A 17,666-nucleotide genomic window follows, 5' to 3' on the forward strand; every position below is an offset into this window, starting at 1 on the left:
TTCATTATAGGCTAGTAGGATATATGTGGGCTTGTTCCTCTATAACTCAATACCTATGTCACCTTTTAATGCTGCAACTTAAAGGGTTTCAAAGTGATTATTTGGTTGAACTCCACAGACTCTCTCCACCACATTGCGGTTTTTTTTTTTTATGGAAGAATATGCCAAAATTTCAAGTGTGTTGTATATGTCAAGATTTCCTTTTTTTTTCCTTTCAAATAATTTTGAGATTAACCTGCTCCATTGCTCTTAATATTCTGACAGCATGGAACTGTAGAGACGGCTCAATGGCTGCTCTTCTGGAGGACCCAGATTCATTCCCTGCACACATGATGGCTCACAAGTTGTAACTGTAGCCCCAGTGGATCTAACACCCTCTTCTGGCCTCTAAAAGCACTGTAATATTGCAGTACACAGAGATATGTGCAGGCAAAACGCTCATACACATAAAAAAATGCAGTTTAAAGTATTTTGAAGGACTATTTAAGAATTTTATTGAATATATAAATTAATATGAAGGCAATTTGTATCTGTAAATTGAATCACTAGTATTATACTATCTGTGACTATTATATATTTACTCAGCAATACTGACATAATATCTTTAAACTCTGAAAAGATCTAATGTATTTTTAATTTTATGGAAACTGGAAGAATACTGTTTTTCTCATTTATATTAAGCAGTTTTCTTGTTCCTTTCTGTGTATACTGTCATAATATCTATATTTATTTAATTTCTTTTTTATTTGAAATTTTTATGTGTAACTGATACCTTAATTTTTCATTGTGCTAGGTAAAATATTTGGTTCTCCAGAATTAAAGAGAAAGGTTTCAAAGATTTTTTATTATTAAAAATGATGTTTATATGGTTTTTTTAATGCAAGTTTTTTAAAAGTTTATCAAGATAAGGATGGTCCCTTAGTTTCAAAGACTCAGAACATAGTCTACAACATTTTCCTATGTCATATCATTATGACACCTTATGGGAATTTCTTAATCATAGACATTTTAAATGGCCCAGATCAGATAATAAATAACACTATTGTTTCAGGAAGAGTTACATCAATCTAAAACTCATGACCACTTGAGCATTATTGCTGGAACCCTAGTGTTAAAGATGAACTTAAACAAACAATCCTACGCAGGGGTGGGGTGCTATCTTCAGGTTTCTCTTGAAATGGGATGTATATGTCAGCATGGAAAAATAAGCTCCTGGTGCATCCATTCCCTAGAGTTCCCCCAGACAGTCCTCCTGACTGTGATATGTCCATAGTACATCTCATAGTGACTGCTGTAGAAAAAGGGACCCAGCTGATGACGCTCAGATCCCTAGTGTAATCAGATGATAGTTTTTCTACAGTGGCTGTCTTCGTCATTTATCTGTCTGTCCTCTACTTTCTCTGGTGAAGGATGTGGGACCTTTAGAGCAATTTTAAGTGGTCCATCATGGTCCTTGCTTATTTGTTTAGCCATTTGCTCTGCATGACTTTGGAATCATTTTATTCTGTCAAGATTTTGTTTTTACTTACCTTTCATTTTTGGATATTATTAAGCATTTAAACAAAGAAATATAAATTCTAGATCTTTATTACTGTAAGCAGTGTATTTCTATTAGCTTTCATTAGCTGAAAATTAGTAAGGAGAAACAAAAGTGTACTGAGGAGCACGGTGGCAAATACACGTCATTCATCATTTTCAGCACCTGATGATAATGAAGAATGTGATTCTGATAATAGTGAACAATGTAATGATTTTGTTTTAAGTATAACTAAAATAAGACTCATTAATTGCTGCATTTTACACAGAGAGAAGCCACGATTGTCCTTAGTAACAAAGATAATTTCAAAAGATCATGACTTATAATTCCCTACATATAACTCCACTGGTTCTAAACATATGTATGTGTGTGTTTGAAAATAGAGAGATTATATGATCCAGGGGAAGTAAAATCAATATGTTGGAGGGAACTTGCATTCCAAGTTCATGCAACCCTGTTCACAAGTTGACAAGAAATGGAAACCACCTATACATTCATAGAGGGTTGTCAAATGCAGAATTATGACATATGTACTAAAATAAAGTTAAGACTTTCAAAAGAAGGAAATCCCATTATTTGTGATGACACTCATGAACTTGAATGACATTATGCTATGTGAAATATTCCAGACAGAGAACTATATACATGATCTTCCTAATACACATAATGTATAATAGTTGAACTCATATAGGCAGAATGTAGAATAGTGTTTTCTAGGTGGTAGGTGTGTGGGCTGGGCAATACTGGGCAAAGAATAGGGACAATTTCAATTAGACAGGATGAGTAAGTTCTGGAATCTGTTGCATTGGGTGGTGACTATACCTAATAACAGTGTATGGAGTATTTGAGAATTGCTAAGACAATAGATTTTGAATGTTCCTTTCATCCACACAAAGGTAACTATTTTAGCTGATAGATATCTTAATAATTTGGTTATAGAAATAATTTCACAACCTCAGGATGTATTATTATCATAACATTGTATTGCATACCATTGTTACATATATCTTGTCAGTAACACCTCAATAAAGAAAAATAAAAAATGAATATATTATGGAGTTGTACTGAACATTTTCTTTTGATATTTTATTCATAGGTTAATACATTTTTTTATGATCCAATTTCTTCAAATATATCATTATAAAATAATATAATATCTATATAGTTTTGTCATTCACATTTGTATTTTTTATTTACATGGGTCATATTTAAGTATGGTGTGAAGTAGTGATTCTATGTCACTGGTCTTCTGAAGGAATTACTTAGGTTGATTTTTGTTCTGAAGTAATTGTCTAGGTTGACTTTGGGTCCACACATGCACAGTGTAATTAGTTTTCTGTGTTTGACTTGTTTTGCCAAACATAATGTCCCCCAGATCTATCCATTTTGCTACAATCACATGATTTCATTCTTCTTTATGAGTTAATAATGCTCCTTTCAGAGAAGTTAATCTCCTGAAGGCACAGAGCCAAGTGCAAAACAAGATAGAACCCTAGAAGAAATCACCCCCAGGGGGCTGGCAGCAGCCATTAAGAGTTTTCCTTGCAAGAATTTTCTCAAATGATAGGATTTCAGAATGGTGTCTTGTTGCTCTTCTCTTTGTTGTCATGGTTCTTACTGCCCCAATATTGATACAATGATTGCAATTTCATTTTCCAGGTGTGATGGAGCCTGCAGCTTCCTGTTTATTGGGATTCCTTGTGGCCTTTCTTCTCTTACAGTTCACAATACCCACCCAAGGTAGAGACATCCTCCCATTTTATTGATTAAATTTGTCCTTTGGCAATTTCATACATGCTTCCAAGGCATTCCACTTACTCTCCCCCAATCCTCTCTCATTTCCCTTTCGCCGTATCGTTTCTTCTCCTCGTTACTTCTTTTCACATTCGTGCTTTTTGCTATGCTTTGTATCCCACTGATTTTAACAAGGACTGTCTGTGTGACTGCAAGTTTGGGACTATCTGTTGGTGTATGGTAGACTCACACAACAGAAGACAATGACTGTCTCTGCCTTAAAATCCACCAGTATTACAGTAGTTTAGGATGGAGGGCTAGGGCTCCTGAGCACCCTGAATGGTGATGATAGGCTCCATCTCACACAGGTCCAGTGCTGGCTACTTCAGTGGCTGTGAGATTATGTTTGCAATGCCTGTGTCATTCTTGAAGACAGCATTTTATAGCAGTTTTTCCTCTCTCTTTGATCTTACATTTTTTTCTGCTTCCTCTTCCCCAATGTTCCTGAACCTTTAATTATCATTTATTCTAATTATTTTGAACACCTTTGAGTCTCTGCATCCACCACCCAGTAGCACAGGGAATAAGGCCAACGGTAGGCAAATGGGATTTCATGAAATTAAATAGCTTATGCAAGCAAAGGAAACATCAGTCAAATGAAGAACCTTTACTCCTAACGCTAGGGAGGCAGAGGTAGATGTCTAAGTTGAAAGCCTGCTTGGTGTACATCAGAACTTCTAGGTCAACCAGGGATACGTAATGAGACCCTGTCTCAAAACCAAAACAACCAACCAAAACAAAACAACAAAAAGGAGTATATCTGTTACAATAATTGAGAAAAGGGGGCCATGAATTTGAGTGAGAGCAAGGGGATGTATGGGAGGGGTTGGATGGAGGAGAGAGAAAGAGGGAAATTATATAATTATAATTTCAAAAGTAAGAAAATTATTATTCATAATATATTTTAATTGAAATAGAATTATAACTTTCTTCTCACCAGCTCCTCTCAGGTACCCTGTCTCTAGTTCCTCTTATGTCCTCCCCCACTTTAATTTGATAGCTTCGTTTTCAAACATATATATGTATGCACATGTGTATAACTTTAATGTGTTGAGAGTTTTTGTGCTGTTTGTGTGTATACAGTCTCAAGGCTGACCACTCTGTATTGGACAACCAATAAAAGGGCTTCTTTTTCCAGAAATCATTAGTTGCTTGCAGCTCTTTGTTTAGGGTGGGGCCCTTCAAAAAATTTCCTCCTCCAACATTAACATGCTTGTTAGTATTGCAATTGTTCCAGTCTTGTTTATTCAACCATTGCTAGGAGAGAATGTCTCAGTGTAGACCTGGCATTCTGGCTCTTAACATTCTATCCCTTCTTCTGGTACATTTCCTGAGCAGTAGAATCAGAAATGATAATGTAGTTTCTGATGTAGCTTCTGGGTTTGGCTCCCCACAATCTTTTGAGCTCTGCCTTGTGTCTAGTTGTAGTTCCACGTCTGGTCTTCATTTTCTCTAAAGAGGTATTTCTTTGATGAGAGGGTGGTAGTTTCACTTCCATCTGAGGACATAAGTAAAAAAATATCTAATGGAGCCATTGTGAAATGTCATCCTTCCCACAGCTATAAAATCATGAATTAATCTCCAAAATGAAGCTAATATAATTTGCTTCTTTTATATAAATGCCTGAGATTATATGCATAGAAATACACTTACATGCACCAAGTGTAATACACACATATGCATATATGTACAGAAATATATGCATGTATGTATTAAAGTACTTATGTATCTATATATTATTTTAAATAAATGAAATGTACTATGTATATATTTTGAAAATTACTTTTAAAATGAGTTTTAAGTAATTATATATGTAAATTTTGCTATTATTTTTATAGTAATGGAGAATCCCACCTTATTATGCTGTACCATTAAATAATAATAGAAGATATGTTACAGAAACATATTACTAAAATAAGAATGATTTATTTTTCAAAATATTGAATATTCAAATTCAATGCTAGTAATTTAAGTTGTTACATATGAAACTTCACATATATAACTGTGTGTGTATGTATGAAAATTTTAGTATTGATCTCTCAAGTCACATGTAACTCTACATCATCCCTTGTTATTTAATTACACTTCACTGAATTGCTTGAGCTTTCTGGAGAGTTCTGACATCTCTGTGTATACCTAGGATAGTTCCTTCTACTTTGGTGTGGCCCTTACAAGAGCACAATACACACACAGCTTGCCCTTCTGCAGTGAGGTTTCTGCACTGGCAGGTGCTAAACTCCCTTTGTGAAGAGCTTCCCTAGCTCCTACAGGCCTCCAAACTGCTCAGTGGTTTCTTTTCTCTGTTCTTGTGTTCTCCTGAATATTAGATGGATTGACCCAACGTCATATTTACCTCATGAGCTGAGAATTCATCAATCATCACCTTAAATTATTTAAAGGGAACAAAATAATTAATTCCCTTTCCAGATAAGTTCATGTTTTGAAAAAAACTTTATTCAGTGATTCAGTGACAATGTTCAAGATGTGGTGATGTAAATTCCAAAATTGACAGTGCAGAGATATGAACACCTAATTGAATTTAGTTCTGTCTTGGATTTTCTTGTTGAACATATATATATATCTCACACAGTAAAGTACATTAATTGTACAACTCAGTTAGATTTTGCTTATAGGGATATTATGAATCCATTACTCAGCTGTAGATACTAAGTATTTTCAGTATCCCAAAATGTTGTTGCAACTTTTCCTGGTCAATACCATCTTCTTCTTGCCAAATGACTATTGTTTAACTCCCATTGCCAAGTATTAATCACAAATATTACTATATTGTTACATTTATAAAAATCTAAATAGCAGCCCAAATAATTTATCATTATTCATTAATTCTTTTGGATTTGTTTTCAGCATTAGTATTTGGAATTATTTGTATCAATTTATTACTTTGAGTTTTGGGCCATTATGATTAATGACATTATTAACATTCTTAAAATACACAGCTGTCTACTAAAAATTTCTGGTTGTGAACATAGGTATATGTATAACTTTCATAGATACTGACTTTTTTCATATAAAGGGAGTTCTCTGTCTTCTGATCTTTGGCAATATCAGTCAATCCTTGTCCCCCTTCTTCAACACTGTAATGGGGATGAAGTATGGACCAATGAGGTTTTGCCTGTATTTCCCAAATGGCTGAAAATGTTGAACATCCTTTCATATACTTATTGGTCATTAGGATATCTTTTTAAATTAGATATGTCTACTACTGTTTCCCCATTTTAGAAAATAAGCTTGATTTATAGCATCTGTTACTTATTTAGAACGGGGTTTCTTTCTTAGAAAGAGTATGGATATCTTCCAGTCTATGGCTTTTTCATTTTGCCCATATTCTGATATACAAAATTACTAAATTTTATGAAGTTTGACTTTATTAATTTTTCTCTGATTTGTTCTTATTTTTCCTAGCTTGTGCTTATATTGAAGTATTGCTTTTGCCCTAATTGTGCCTAACCATATATGGGACACAGGTAGCAGCCCATTGATAATGAGAACTTCCATGAACTTCTCAACTCTTGAATCCTCACTACCAAGCATAATGGCATCTTTCTCTTCTTCCTAGCAATGAGTTCCGATATACAAATTAGCATTCAAGTTCCAGATGCAGAAAGTGTACTGGTGGAGTGTACTTCAGGAAATTTGATTCCACCTGCTGAGATTATCTGGAGAGACAGCAAGGGGAACGTAATTCCACCCTCGTCAAAATTTGATTCTCAGAATAGAGCTGGATTATGGCACTTGAAGAGCAATATTCTTCTAAAAAACAGAACACAAGGTCCTATTACTTGTTCTGTTTACAATGTAACTACTAATCAGGAGAAAAAGAGAAGTATTTTCCTCCCAGGTAAGTTCTTATGACTTGGTTCTATTAAAGATGAGTTGTATTAAGGAGAGAATTGAATGGAATAATAAATGTGAAGTTACAAGTTACAAGTTACAAACTGCTGTAGAGTTGTACTATTTGAGTGGCTGGACTATTTGAGTGGCTGGAAATCAGAAAAATACTATTCTATGGAGAATATTTTAAAGAATGGTAATGGACTGGAATTGATAGAAATAAACAGAGCACTGTATTCTGAACTAGACAAGGAGAATAGAGGGAACCTAGCACTCTGCAGGCTGGTCCTGGTATTCTCAGGCCCTTCTCAAGTAACCCACCTTTCAGAGAAGAGGCTTCAGAAATCAAGAAATCCACTACACCTGGTCTCAGGTCTCTCTCTCTCTCTCTCTCTCTCTCTCTCTCTCTCTCTCTCTCTGCTTTCCAGGAACAAAGCACATGTTGCAGAAAGATGGGTCCAGATGCTGAGAAATCAAAATTACTACAATCCTCAGGTCCTACTCTTGGTCACCTTGAATTAATGCTCTCAGTCAGAATTTCCTTCTGCCTACATTTCTTAATGTTTCCATATCTGAACTTCCTCCTCTCTACAGCTGTCTCAGATGCCATACTCCTTCCAATCACTGTGGCAAGGGCCCCTAGCATCCCTGAGTACTTAACCTTCCTTCTTTTCAGATACCTAGATTATCTCAGTTTCAAATAACCAACGCCCAGGTGGTCAAGAAAGAGCAATTGGAGGTGGGACGTGGGCAAGATATACCCTTCAAAAGCATGTCCCTTATCACCTACTTTATCCACTCAATCCCATTTGCTAATATTTTTGCCATTCTCCAAAAATCCCATCAAATTATGAATCCATCAATGGATTAATTCACTGACAAAGTCAGAGCCCTCATGATCCAGACATTTCTCAGTGACTGAACCTGCCAAATGAGGACTAAGACCGAAATGTGAAACTTTACATCGGAAACATATATCCAATTCTTAACACCAGGTCCTTTTGTTCTCTTTCAGATGTCCTGTTCAAACCAGCATATATGTCATTGATGTCAAAAAGACCTCCACGCCCTGTAATATATTTGATCATTATATTTATTCTTCATTGTCTCAGATGTTTTTGTTGTCTCATATGGAAAAAATATAAATGTATAAAAGGTAAAGTGTTCTGAATCCATTTCTTTTTGAAACCAAATACTCAGGTGTGTTGCATACAGAATTATGTAACCCTGAACATCCCAATACTGTTTTTAAACATAAAGCAAAGAAAACCAGCCACAAATAACAATCCCAGAGAACCTAGACAACAAAGATGTCATTTGCTTTTAACTGCTGCATAGTACTATGTTGTGTAAATGTACCACATTTTCTTTATCCATCTTTGGTCGAGGGACATCTAGGTTATTTCCAGGGTCTGGCTATTACAAACAATACTACTTTGAACAAGACTGAGGAGATGTCCTTCTGGTACAACTATGCATCCTTTGGGTATAAGCCCAAGAGTGGTATTGCTTGGTCTTGAGGTAAATTGAGTTCTAATTTTCTGAGAAACTGCCATACTGATTTCTAAAGTGGCTGTACAAGTTTGTACCCCCACCAACAATGGAGTACTGGTCTCCTTACTCCATATCCTTGACCCCAGCTATGACTCCTAGCAATACTGGAGAGGATAGCTGAACTGGCATACCTCAGTCAAATTAGTGACTACCCTAATTGTCATCATAGAACCTACATCCAATAACTGATGGAAGCAGATGTGGTGATCCACAGCCAAGCACTAGGCTGAGCTCCTGGAGTTCAGTTGAAGAGTGGGAAAAGGAATTATGTGAGTGAGGTGGGTGGCAAATAATGATAGGTGAACCCCCAGAGACATCCAACGCTAGCTATTGGGACCTCATGGACTCTGGACTGACAGCTGGGGAACCTGCATGTGACCGAACTAGACCCTTTGCATGTAGGTGACAGTTTTGTGTGACTTGGTGTATTTGTAGATCTCTGGCAGTGCGACCAGGATTTATCCCTGGTGTATGAACTTGCTTTTTAGAGACCATTACCTATAGTTGGGTACCAAAAATAAAAAATAAAAGTAAATATCGCTATTCTAGGAGAAAAAACCAAGAAAGAGAAATAGCTGGATTATTCATCTTTCCTAATCTTTCTCCAAATGTTCTTTTGTTATTCTCATGAGAATAGTCTGAATGCTATATACATTAGGGTTTTTAATGTAATCTAAATTTAAGGAGTTAAGACATGTGGTATAGAAGACGTGGGATGCATCTCGAGCAGCCTTTTGCAGTGCTGGATATCAGGACATGATGAGTAAGACAGGTTAATGACAGAAAAGAGGCGGAAGGTTTCCTTTATATTTAGCTAACTCACAACATCCCCAAACTACCGTTTTATTGATCTAAACTTTAGACCTTTAAAACATTCAGACAAGTCAACATGCTCTAGGTATGTCTCCAGGTAGGGTTACATTCTGCAAAATGTGGAAGAAAGTGGGAAGGGGTTCTTAGTTCTAGCCTTGATTTACCCAAAGCCCAAATGACCATAAAACTTTATCTTCAAAAACTTTACACTTTGTAAGAGGAGGCTGTTTGTTCGTCGTGGCCACCCAGAACCAAAATAACCACGCAGAAACTATATTAATTAAAACACTGCTTGGCCTATTGGCTCTAATTTCTTATCGGCTAGCTCTTATATTTTAATTTAACCCATTTCTATTAATCTGTATATTGCCATGTGGCAGTGGTTTACCAACAAAGTTTCAGCACGTCTGACTCTGGCAGTGGCTCCATAGTACCTCCGTGACTCCGCCTCCTTTCTCCCAGCATTCAGCCTAGCTTTCCCTGCCTACATAAGTTCTGCCTTGCTATAGGTCCAAAACAGTTTCTTTATTCATTAATTTATTATTTATTATTATTTATTAATTTATTCAGCACACAGAGGGGACTCCCACTTCAACACTTCATAAGAGAAAAGAACTTTTGTATATTCTAGGTTATTCTGGATGAAGGATGAAATAAATGAAGTGGGGGACTTTAGAAATAATTTCATCTAACTCAAAGGATGAAATCTATTTGAGATTTGCTGTTAAAATTAAACTTAGATCATTTAAAAAAGCATGAGTTCATAAGATACAATGTGGGCAGTCAGTACCTAATGCATAAAGACCTCTATTATTCTAAATGTATATTCATAAAATTCCAGGGAATAGAATCAATAGCTTATCTTACTAATTTATCTAAATGACCTCATGAAGTTCTACTTATTATTTCTAGATGAACAAGTTAAGGACCCAAGGTTTCAAGTAAATTGTTCAAGTTGAATCAATCTATAAATGTGGATCATAAGTTGAAATCAAAGTGTTTCAAATGACAGACACTTTGCTTCAACCCTGATAATCTTCACCAAGATGTGGACTAGTTCAATCTTTCTTATATACTTTCAGTGATGAAGTAGCTACTACTTCCCTATCTAACTTGACTTATTCACTCATTTAATCAACACTTGTATATTGGATAGTTCATAAATATTGGAGCTGTTATAGACATTGAATATAAAGTAAAAGAATGGTTAAGAGTTTATTTTGAATGACAAAACTCCTTATTCTCTTATTGTTCTTGTTGGTAGTTGCTGATACTTATGATCAAATATAATAAACACCAACAAAAAACAGAACAAATAAACTAATATACACACAAAGAGAACAAAGTCAATATTAAATATAAACCAAAAGAAGCAGGTAACAACAAACCAAACTTTTCTAAATCTTTTCACCCTTACTGTTCATAGTTATTTATTTCTTGCATGGTACAATTCAGAATAGCACAACTATCTTACTATTCACTTTCTTCTATAAATATTTCAAACCAGTCAATCAATGATGGAGGATTCTCATTGGCTAATAAACAAACTGCCTTGGCTTTTTGATAGGGCAAGATTTAGGTAGGTGGAGTAGACAGAACAGGATAAAGGAAGTGAGGTAGATGGCTCAGACAATTGCCCCGCCTCTCCTCTCTGGGCAGACCACCATGCCTCTCCTCAGGGAGATAGATGCGATGAAGCCAGCCGCCAGGTCAGACATTCTGAATCTTTCCTGGTAAGACACTACTTTGTGGTGTTACACAGATTATTCGATATGGATTAGTCAAGATGTGAGTAAGAGGCTGAAAATAATGGGCCAGGCAGTATTTAAAAGAATACAATTTGTGTGTTGTTATTTCGGGGCATAAGCTAGCTGGTGGCTGGGAGCTGGGCAGGATGAAAAGCAGGCCTGCCTGCACCTCATCACTACAAATCAATCATTTTTATAATCTAGATAAATATAAGGAAGCAAGGTTTGGTAAGCAGCAGCATCCTGCCTTGAAGGAATCTTTCTTACATTGTAGCAAGCTTCCTAGAATGTACATGGAAGCTCAAGAGAAGAATAAATGGATGGCTAATAGAAAGGATGCTATAGAAATCTTGCTGCATGCACAGAAGTCATTATAATTGCTGAAGTCTTTGTTTCCAAGGTAGCTGCTTCCCCTTTCAGATAGCTCTGGGTTTCATAGAAACCCTACTCCATGGATCCTACAGCCTTTAGGCACTTAAGCATTGAGACAAGGCTATAGAGAACAGGGCCTCACAGCATCCAAGTCATATTTTCAGGCTGATCACATGATGCACAGTTGTAAGAAAAATGAGAAGATATTTATTATTTGATTTTGTTTTTTAAGCCTTCTCTGCCTTCATCTTAAATGGCCATAGATCTTAGCTTCACCCAATTCTAAGTTCTATCTTCACTAAAAATTCCTAATCCTAACCCTAAAAATCTTGCTTGTGAGGCTTTAGCCCTGAAAAGATTTAATATACAACACTGAGACCTTTAAGACACTTCCAATATTCAGCATTTCTCTTGCTGTTCCAATGCATTCATTCCCAATGTCCTAGCTTCCTAAATCTTATTACTCCCTCTTTTTCAGATTCGAAGGGATTGAGACTTGTCTACCAGCTTGTCTGTGAAGGTCTACCGTTAGCTTTGTATATTGGCTTTCTTCCTCTCTACTTGACGTTCAGGAGCCAAGGTGAGTGGGATGAGAACGGGGTCTGTCATTTCACTTTGCCTCCTCCCGGTGCCTTCTCATCTTGGAACTATTTAAATCTAAGTAGTCTGTTGCAGCATTAGCAGTCATGGTTTCAGTGACATCCCAGTGTCTTCAATTACTGACATTGGAACTTTCTATTTTCCTAAATTTTAGGCTTCTGTCATGGCTGCTTGTATGTTCACACTCACAATTACATCTGCTTGTAAAGCAATGTCAAGGATGATCTCTCTAAGTCTTGCCTCTGTTTCATCCCAAATGTATAGATTTTTTTTTTTTTACACAGCACAATTTTTGGTGTTTCCTATCATTTACATTAAGCCAACAATTCATAAACATTAAAAAATACTTTTGGTTTAGAGATACCCTCTGATGATTAATGGAAAAAACAAGTATGGTTTTTCTTTTGATTTCCATTTCATTTTCTGAGATGACTGAAAGCTGATGTTTGGTTCTCTTGGATATGCATTTACAGGCCACTTGAAAGTATGTGGTTGTTCTATAACATAGAGTGTTTATAAGATAGTATCTGAAAATTAAAAAATTTCTTTCATTTCATTGTGGATATCAGGGAGTATTTTATAAGAAAACAATCAATGAAGTCACCCAAACAATCTAATTATTACTTATAAGTAGTTTGCATTCATCCATAAGACAAAATCGTATCAGATGTTAGATTCAGATATACCTTCCTCTGGTTTAATCTGTATTTCAGAATGACTGTCAATGAAACTCATTCAATCTATTTCACTGAAAATCATACAAACCAGCCTCAAATCCTACACAAATGAATGCAAAGGAAACTTCTCTGAGAGTAATGGGAAAATAGCAAAACTCTTTAAGAAAACTGAAGATAATATTAACTTCCAGCACTATGGAATATAATAAATGTCCTAAACCAATCTTTATGATTGCAGTATATCTTTCTATCCATCTAATATTTATACAGCTATGTAATTTTAAAGCAATTTTGGCCACTGAGAAAGCAAGAACAATATTTTGAGTGACAGGAAATATGAGTATATATGAATCTTTTCTTCCCATCTCTTTCTTTCATCTATTTTAATTTTCTGTCGATATTCTTATATTCTGATTTTAAAGACTATATCAGGATTAAACAGACTCAAAGCCTTCTTTTTTTCTTTATTATTTACTAGGGTCCTGTGATCTGGCTTATTAATTTGTGCATATTCAACTGTCTCTGTTTTATTTATTTTAAAACATGTTTAACATTTCTTTCTCTTTTTTTCTAGCTTCTATTTTGGACGATGCATACCCATTGTATAGTAACTGGCTGTGGGATGTATGCATAATCTTAGTTGTGATGATGATATTTTTCACTGTACTCATTTTGCTTCTACTTTGTACCCTAAAGAGTAAGTGAATCAGTGGGGTGGGAAGTCCAAGGATCACTCTCCTGACTCTACCTAAATCCCCATGAATCTACTCTTTACTTGGTAAAACTGGAGGAAAGTAGAGGCTTGGATTATTGTTATTTTTCTTTACTTCTATAAGCAGACTGGCCTTGCCAAGAGCTCATTAGGTTAGCATGTAGGCTAGCCTGTGGGGCACTATTATTGTTAAATTAGTTGAGAGTGGAAGATTGACCTTTCCTGAGGACATCCTTATGGATTCCACTGTTCATCTTTTAAGTACTTTCTGTGATGCCAATCTCAGCTGAGACGAGTTCTATCAGTCTTCTCTGCAGTGCTATGTTACCATGCTGAGCTTTGCCCTATGATGAAGTCTAATTTCCCATATTTAATGCTTGGTTCTCACTGAATTATATTTTAAGGAAGTATATTCTATAATTTACCAATACTACTAACTTCATGGATTTTCATTTATCCAGCTATTGTATCTAACTCTCTTTGAACTGTTACAAAGACATTCAATAAAGGAGACTTAGGAAAGGTCCCTAGGAGGCAACCAGTGAGAAAATAGACTCCAAAGCTATTTAAGTCTATTAAAATAGGGAGAATCTGGCCTTTTTGGGTTGTTGACTTCTTAGTTCCATTAATAAAATAATTTAAACAGAGGTGAAGGGAAACTGTGGTACAATTTTACTGTTTTCTCTTTCGGGGGCTACCACTCAGCTCCCAAATAAATACATGGAGACTTATTCTTTCTTATAAATTCCTGGCCTTAGCTTGGTTTGTTTCTTGCCAGTTTTTCTTAATCTAAGTTATCCCGTCTACCTTTTGTCTCCAGGCTTCTCTATTCTCTACTCCTTTCCTTCATTCTTACTTCACAGCTGGTTTTGTAGTTGGGTGGCTGGCTCCTGGAGTCCTTTCCTCCTTCTACTGTGCCTGCCTTCTCTTTTGTAGTCTCTCTGCCTGGCAGCACTGACTATATTTTTTTCTGCCTAGCTATTGGTCATTTATCTCTTTATTAGACCAAACAGGTGTTTTAGGCAGGCAAGTAACATAGCTTCTCAGTTAAAACAAATGCAACATAAAAGAATAAAACACATCTTTGCATCATTAAATAAACATTCCACAACATAAATGAATGCAACACATCTTAAAATAATATTTCAAAACACACACAAACTGTAAATTTTGGCATTTGCTGGCATGGAGAGATGAAGAGGAGGAGCGACAGCCATACTTTTTGGAGACTGGCAAGTATTCACACCCAGAAGAGAAAACTTGTTTTATAGATTAAACGAGAAAGCCCAATGTCTACAAACCATGCTTAGGCATTTGTCCAGTATCAAAAAGAAAAAAGATAGAACAAAAAGGGAAAAGACATAAAAACCTAAATTACTTTAATAAAAGTACATTTTATTTATTTAAAACAATATTGGCTAAAGTCATAAGGTAAAAATTTTATAAAGTCACAACATTTTATAATGGCCACATAAATTTTAATACATATCAAGGTCCTCATAACTCCCCCCAGGTCCAGGAAGGTGATCAACCAAGCTGAGAAGGCTCCCGCAGAGCCCGTCTATGCAGAAGAATCATAGCCCAGCGCCATTGTCCTTGGCTTCTCAGTCAGCCTCCACAGTCGGCCACATTCAGAGAGTCCGGTTTGGTCTCATGTTCCATCAGTCCCATTCCAACTGGAGTTGGTGATCTCCCGTTAGTTCTGTCCCACCGTCTCCATGGGTGAACGCACCCCTCACGGTCCTGACTTTCTTTCTCATGTTCTCCCTCCTTCTGCTCCTCATCAGGACCTTGGGAGCTCAGTCCGGTGCTCCAATGTGGGGCTCAGTCATTTTCTTTATCTATCGCCAGGTGGAGGTTCTATGGTGATATGCAAGAAATTCATCAGTATGGCTATAGGAACTGGCCTTTTCAGGATCCCTCTCCTCAGTTGCCCAACATAGAGTAGGGAACCCCGATGGCTCCTTGGCCTGGAGAGGGAGGGGGGTATGGGTGGAGGGGAGGGGAGGGAAGGGGGAGGAGGAGGGGAGGAGATGGAAATTTTTAAATATAAAAAAATACTCTCTGAATGTGGCTGACGGTGGAGGAGGACTGAGAAACCAAGGACAACGGCAATGAATATGAACTCTACAGCATGGATGGGCTCACTGTGAACCTTGTCAGTTTGGTTGCTCACCTTCCTGGACTTAGGGGGAGCTGGGAGGACCTTGGACTTAACATAGTGAAGGGAACCCTGATGGCTCTTTGTCTTGGAGAGGGATGGAGTGGGGGTACGGGTGGAAGGGAGGGGAGGGAAGGGGGAGGAGATGGAAATCTTTAATTAAAAAAATGAGAAAAAAATAAATAAACCATATAAAAAATTAAAAAAAAGATGCTGGGAAACAAAACAGCAATAATTAACATTTGAATATTTGAACTAGATACAATAATATTCTCAATAAATCTAAATTATTAGTTTCAAAAAAATAAATTTTAATACAGGTTTTCTTCCAACACATGTTCTAAAAGGAAACAATATATATCAATATATATTTGAGATCCTTTTATTTATTGATCAATATGGATTTTTTTCTAAGAATATTCTTCTTGTTATTCTTCTTCTTGTTCTTGTTCTTGTTCTTGTTCTTGTTCTTCTTGTTCTTGTTCTTCTTCTTGTTCTTCTTCTTCTTGTTCTTCTTGTTCTTGTTCTTCTTCTTGTTCTTCTTGTTCTTCTTCTTCTTCTTCTTCTTCTTCTTCTTCTTCTTCTTCTTCTTCTTCCTCCTCCTCCTCCTCCTCCTCCTCCTCCTCCTCCTCCTCCTCCTCCTCCTCCTCCTCCTCCTCCTTCTTCTTTTGCTTAATGCAATCCCCAAACATGATTTTCTTCTGCTGTTTTGTTTCTATCAGCCAAAGAACAGAACAATCAAGATCGTTTAAGCCAAACTTCAGATGAAGCTGTTCAAGAAATGGCATCATTTTTGGTAACTGTTATTTGTTTGTTTGTTTGTTTGTTTGGCTGTTGTCTCTTTTACATCTTGGCCATAGTTTGCCCTCTCTCCTCTCCTCCAAGTCCCTCTGGCCCAACCCCACTCTGTTCTAACACCCCAGGTCACACCTCCATTTCTGTTTAGGAAAGAACAGGTTTCCCATTAGTATCAACAAAACATGGCATTTCAAGTCATAGTAAGACTAAACACCTCCCCATGTATTAAGGCTGGGCAAGGTAACCCAGTATCTTAAGTAGGGTCTCAAAAACCTTTAAAAGAATCAGAGACAGCCCATATTCCCACTTTGAGGAGTCCCACAGTAGGACCAAACTATACAACCGCAATATACATGTTGAGTGCCTAGGTCAGTCCCATGCAGGCTCCCTGGCTATCAGTTGCAGTTTCTCTAAACCCATATGAGTCCAGGTTAGTTGATTCTGTGAGTTTTCTTGTGCTGTTCTTGACTCATCTGGCTCTTACACTCCTTTCTTTTCCTCTTTTGTAGCATTCCCAAACTCTACCTAATGCTTGCCTGTGCGTCTGCATCTTTTCCATCAGTTGTTGGATGATGCCTTTCTGATGACGGTTGTGCTAGGCAGCAATTTGTTCACAGGAGATGACCAATAAAGTAAACATATCAACTATTGCTAGGAGTGTAAGCTAGGGTTTTCCTTGTAGATTGCTGAGAGGTTTCCTTCTGCCAGGTTTTTACCTGACCCCAAAGTGCCCCTCTTTCTAGTAGTCTCTTTCAGTATTCTCCTCTTCTGTCCACCCCACAACCCAATTGTTCATGTTCCCATCCTCACCTACCCTTAGCCCACTCATAAAGTCTCTTCTATTTCCCCTACCTAGGAAGATCTGGGTGTGCCCCCATGAACCATCCTTGTTACCTACTCTCTCTCTCTCTGCCTGTGTATTGTAGCATAGTTCTTCATTTTACAGTTAATATCCACTTATTAGTGAGTACATACCATGTTTGTCTTTCTCTGTCTAGATTACCACACTCATAATGATTTTTTTGTCTAGTTCTATCCACTTATCATC

General features: G+C 36.7%; 1 protein-coding gene across 11 annotated transcripts in view; it reads left to right on the forward strand.

Annotated features, from left to right (window-relative positions):
• LOC119816217 (selection and upkeep of intraepithelial T-cells protein 9-like) overlaps positions 1–17,666 on the forward strand; it is a 120,535-nt gene that overhangs the window by 97,665 nt on the left and 5,204 nt on the right. For 10 of the 11 annotated variants that reach the window (XM_038332643.1, XM_038332644.1, XM_038332650.1 and 7 more), the window contains 6 exons: positions 3,197–3,277; positions 6,909–7,190; positions 8,199–8,339; positions 12,149–12,250; positions 13,522–13,644; positions 16,543–16,616. In XM_038332643.1, the coding sequence (XP_038188571.1) occupies positions 3,197–3,277; positions 6,909–7,190; positions 8,199–8,339; positions 12,149–12,250; positions 13,522–13,644; positions 16,543–16,616 (803 nt within the window). The remainder of the gene's footprint in view (positions 1–3,196; positions 3,278–6,908; positions 7,191–8,198; positions 8,340–12,148; positions 12,251–13,521; positions 13,645–16,542; positions 16,617–17,666) is intronic. The other variant, XM_038332652.1, reaches the window with a different exon arrangement.

Source organism: Arvicola amphibius, chromosome 6, assembly GCF_903992535.2.
Source record: "Arvicola amphibius chromosome 6, mArvAmp1.2, whole genome shotgun sequence".
Taxonomy (NCBI): domain Eukaryota; kingdom Metazoa; phylum Chordata; class Mammalia; order Rodentia; family Cricetidae; genus Arvicola; species Arvicola amphibius.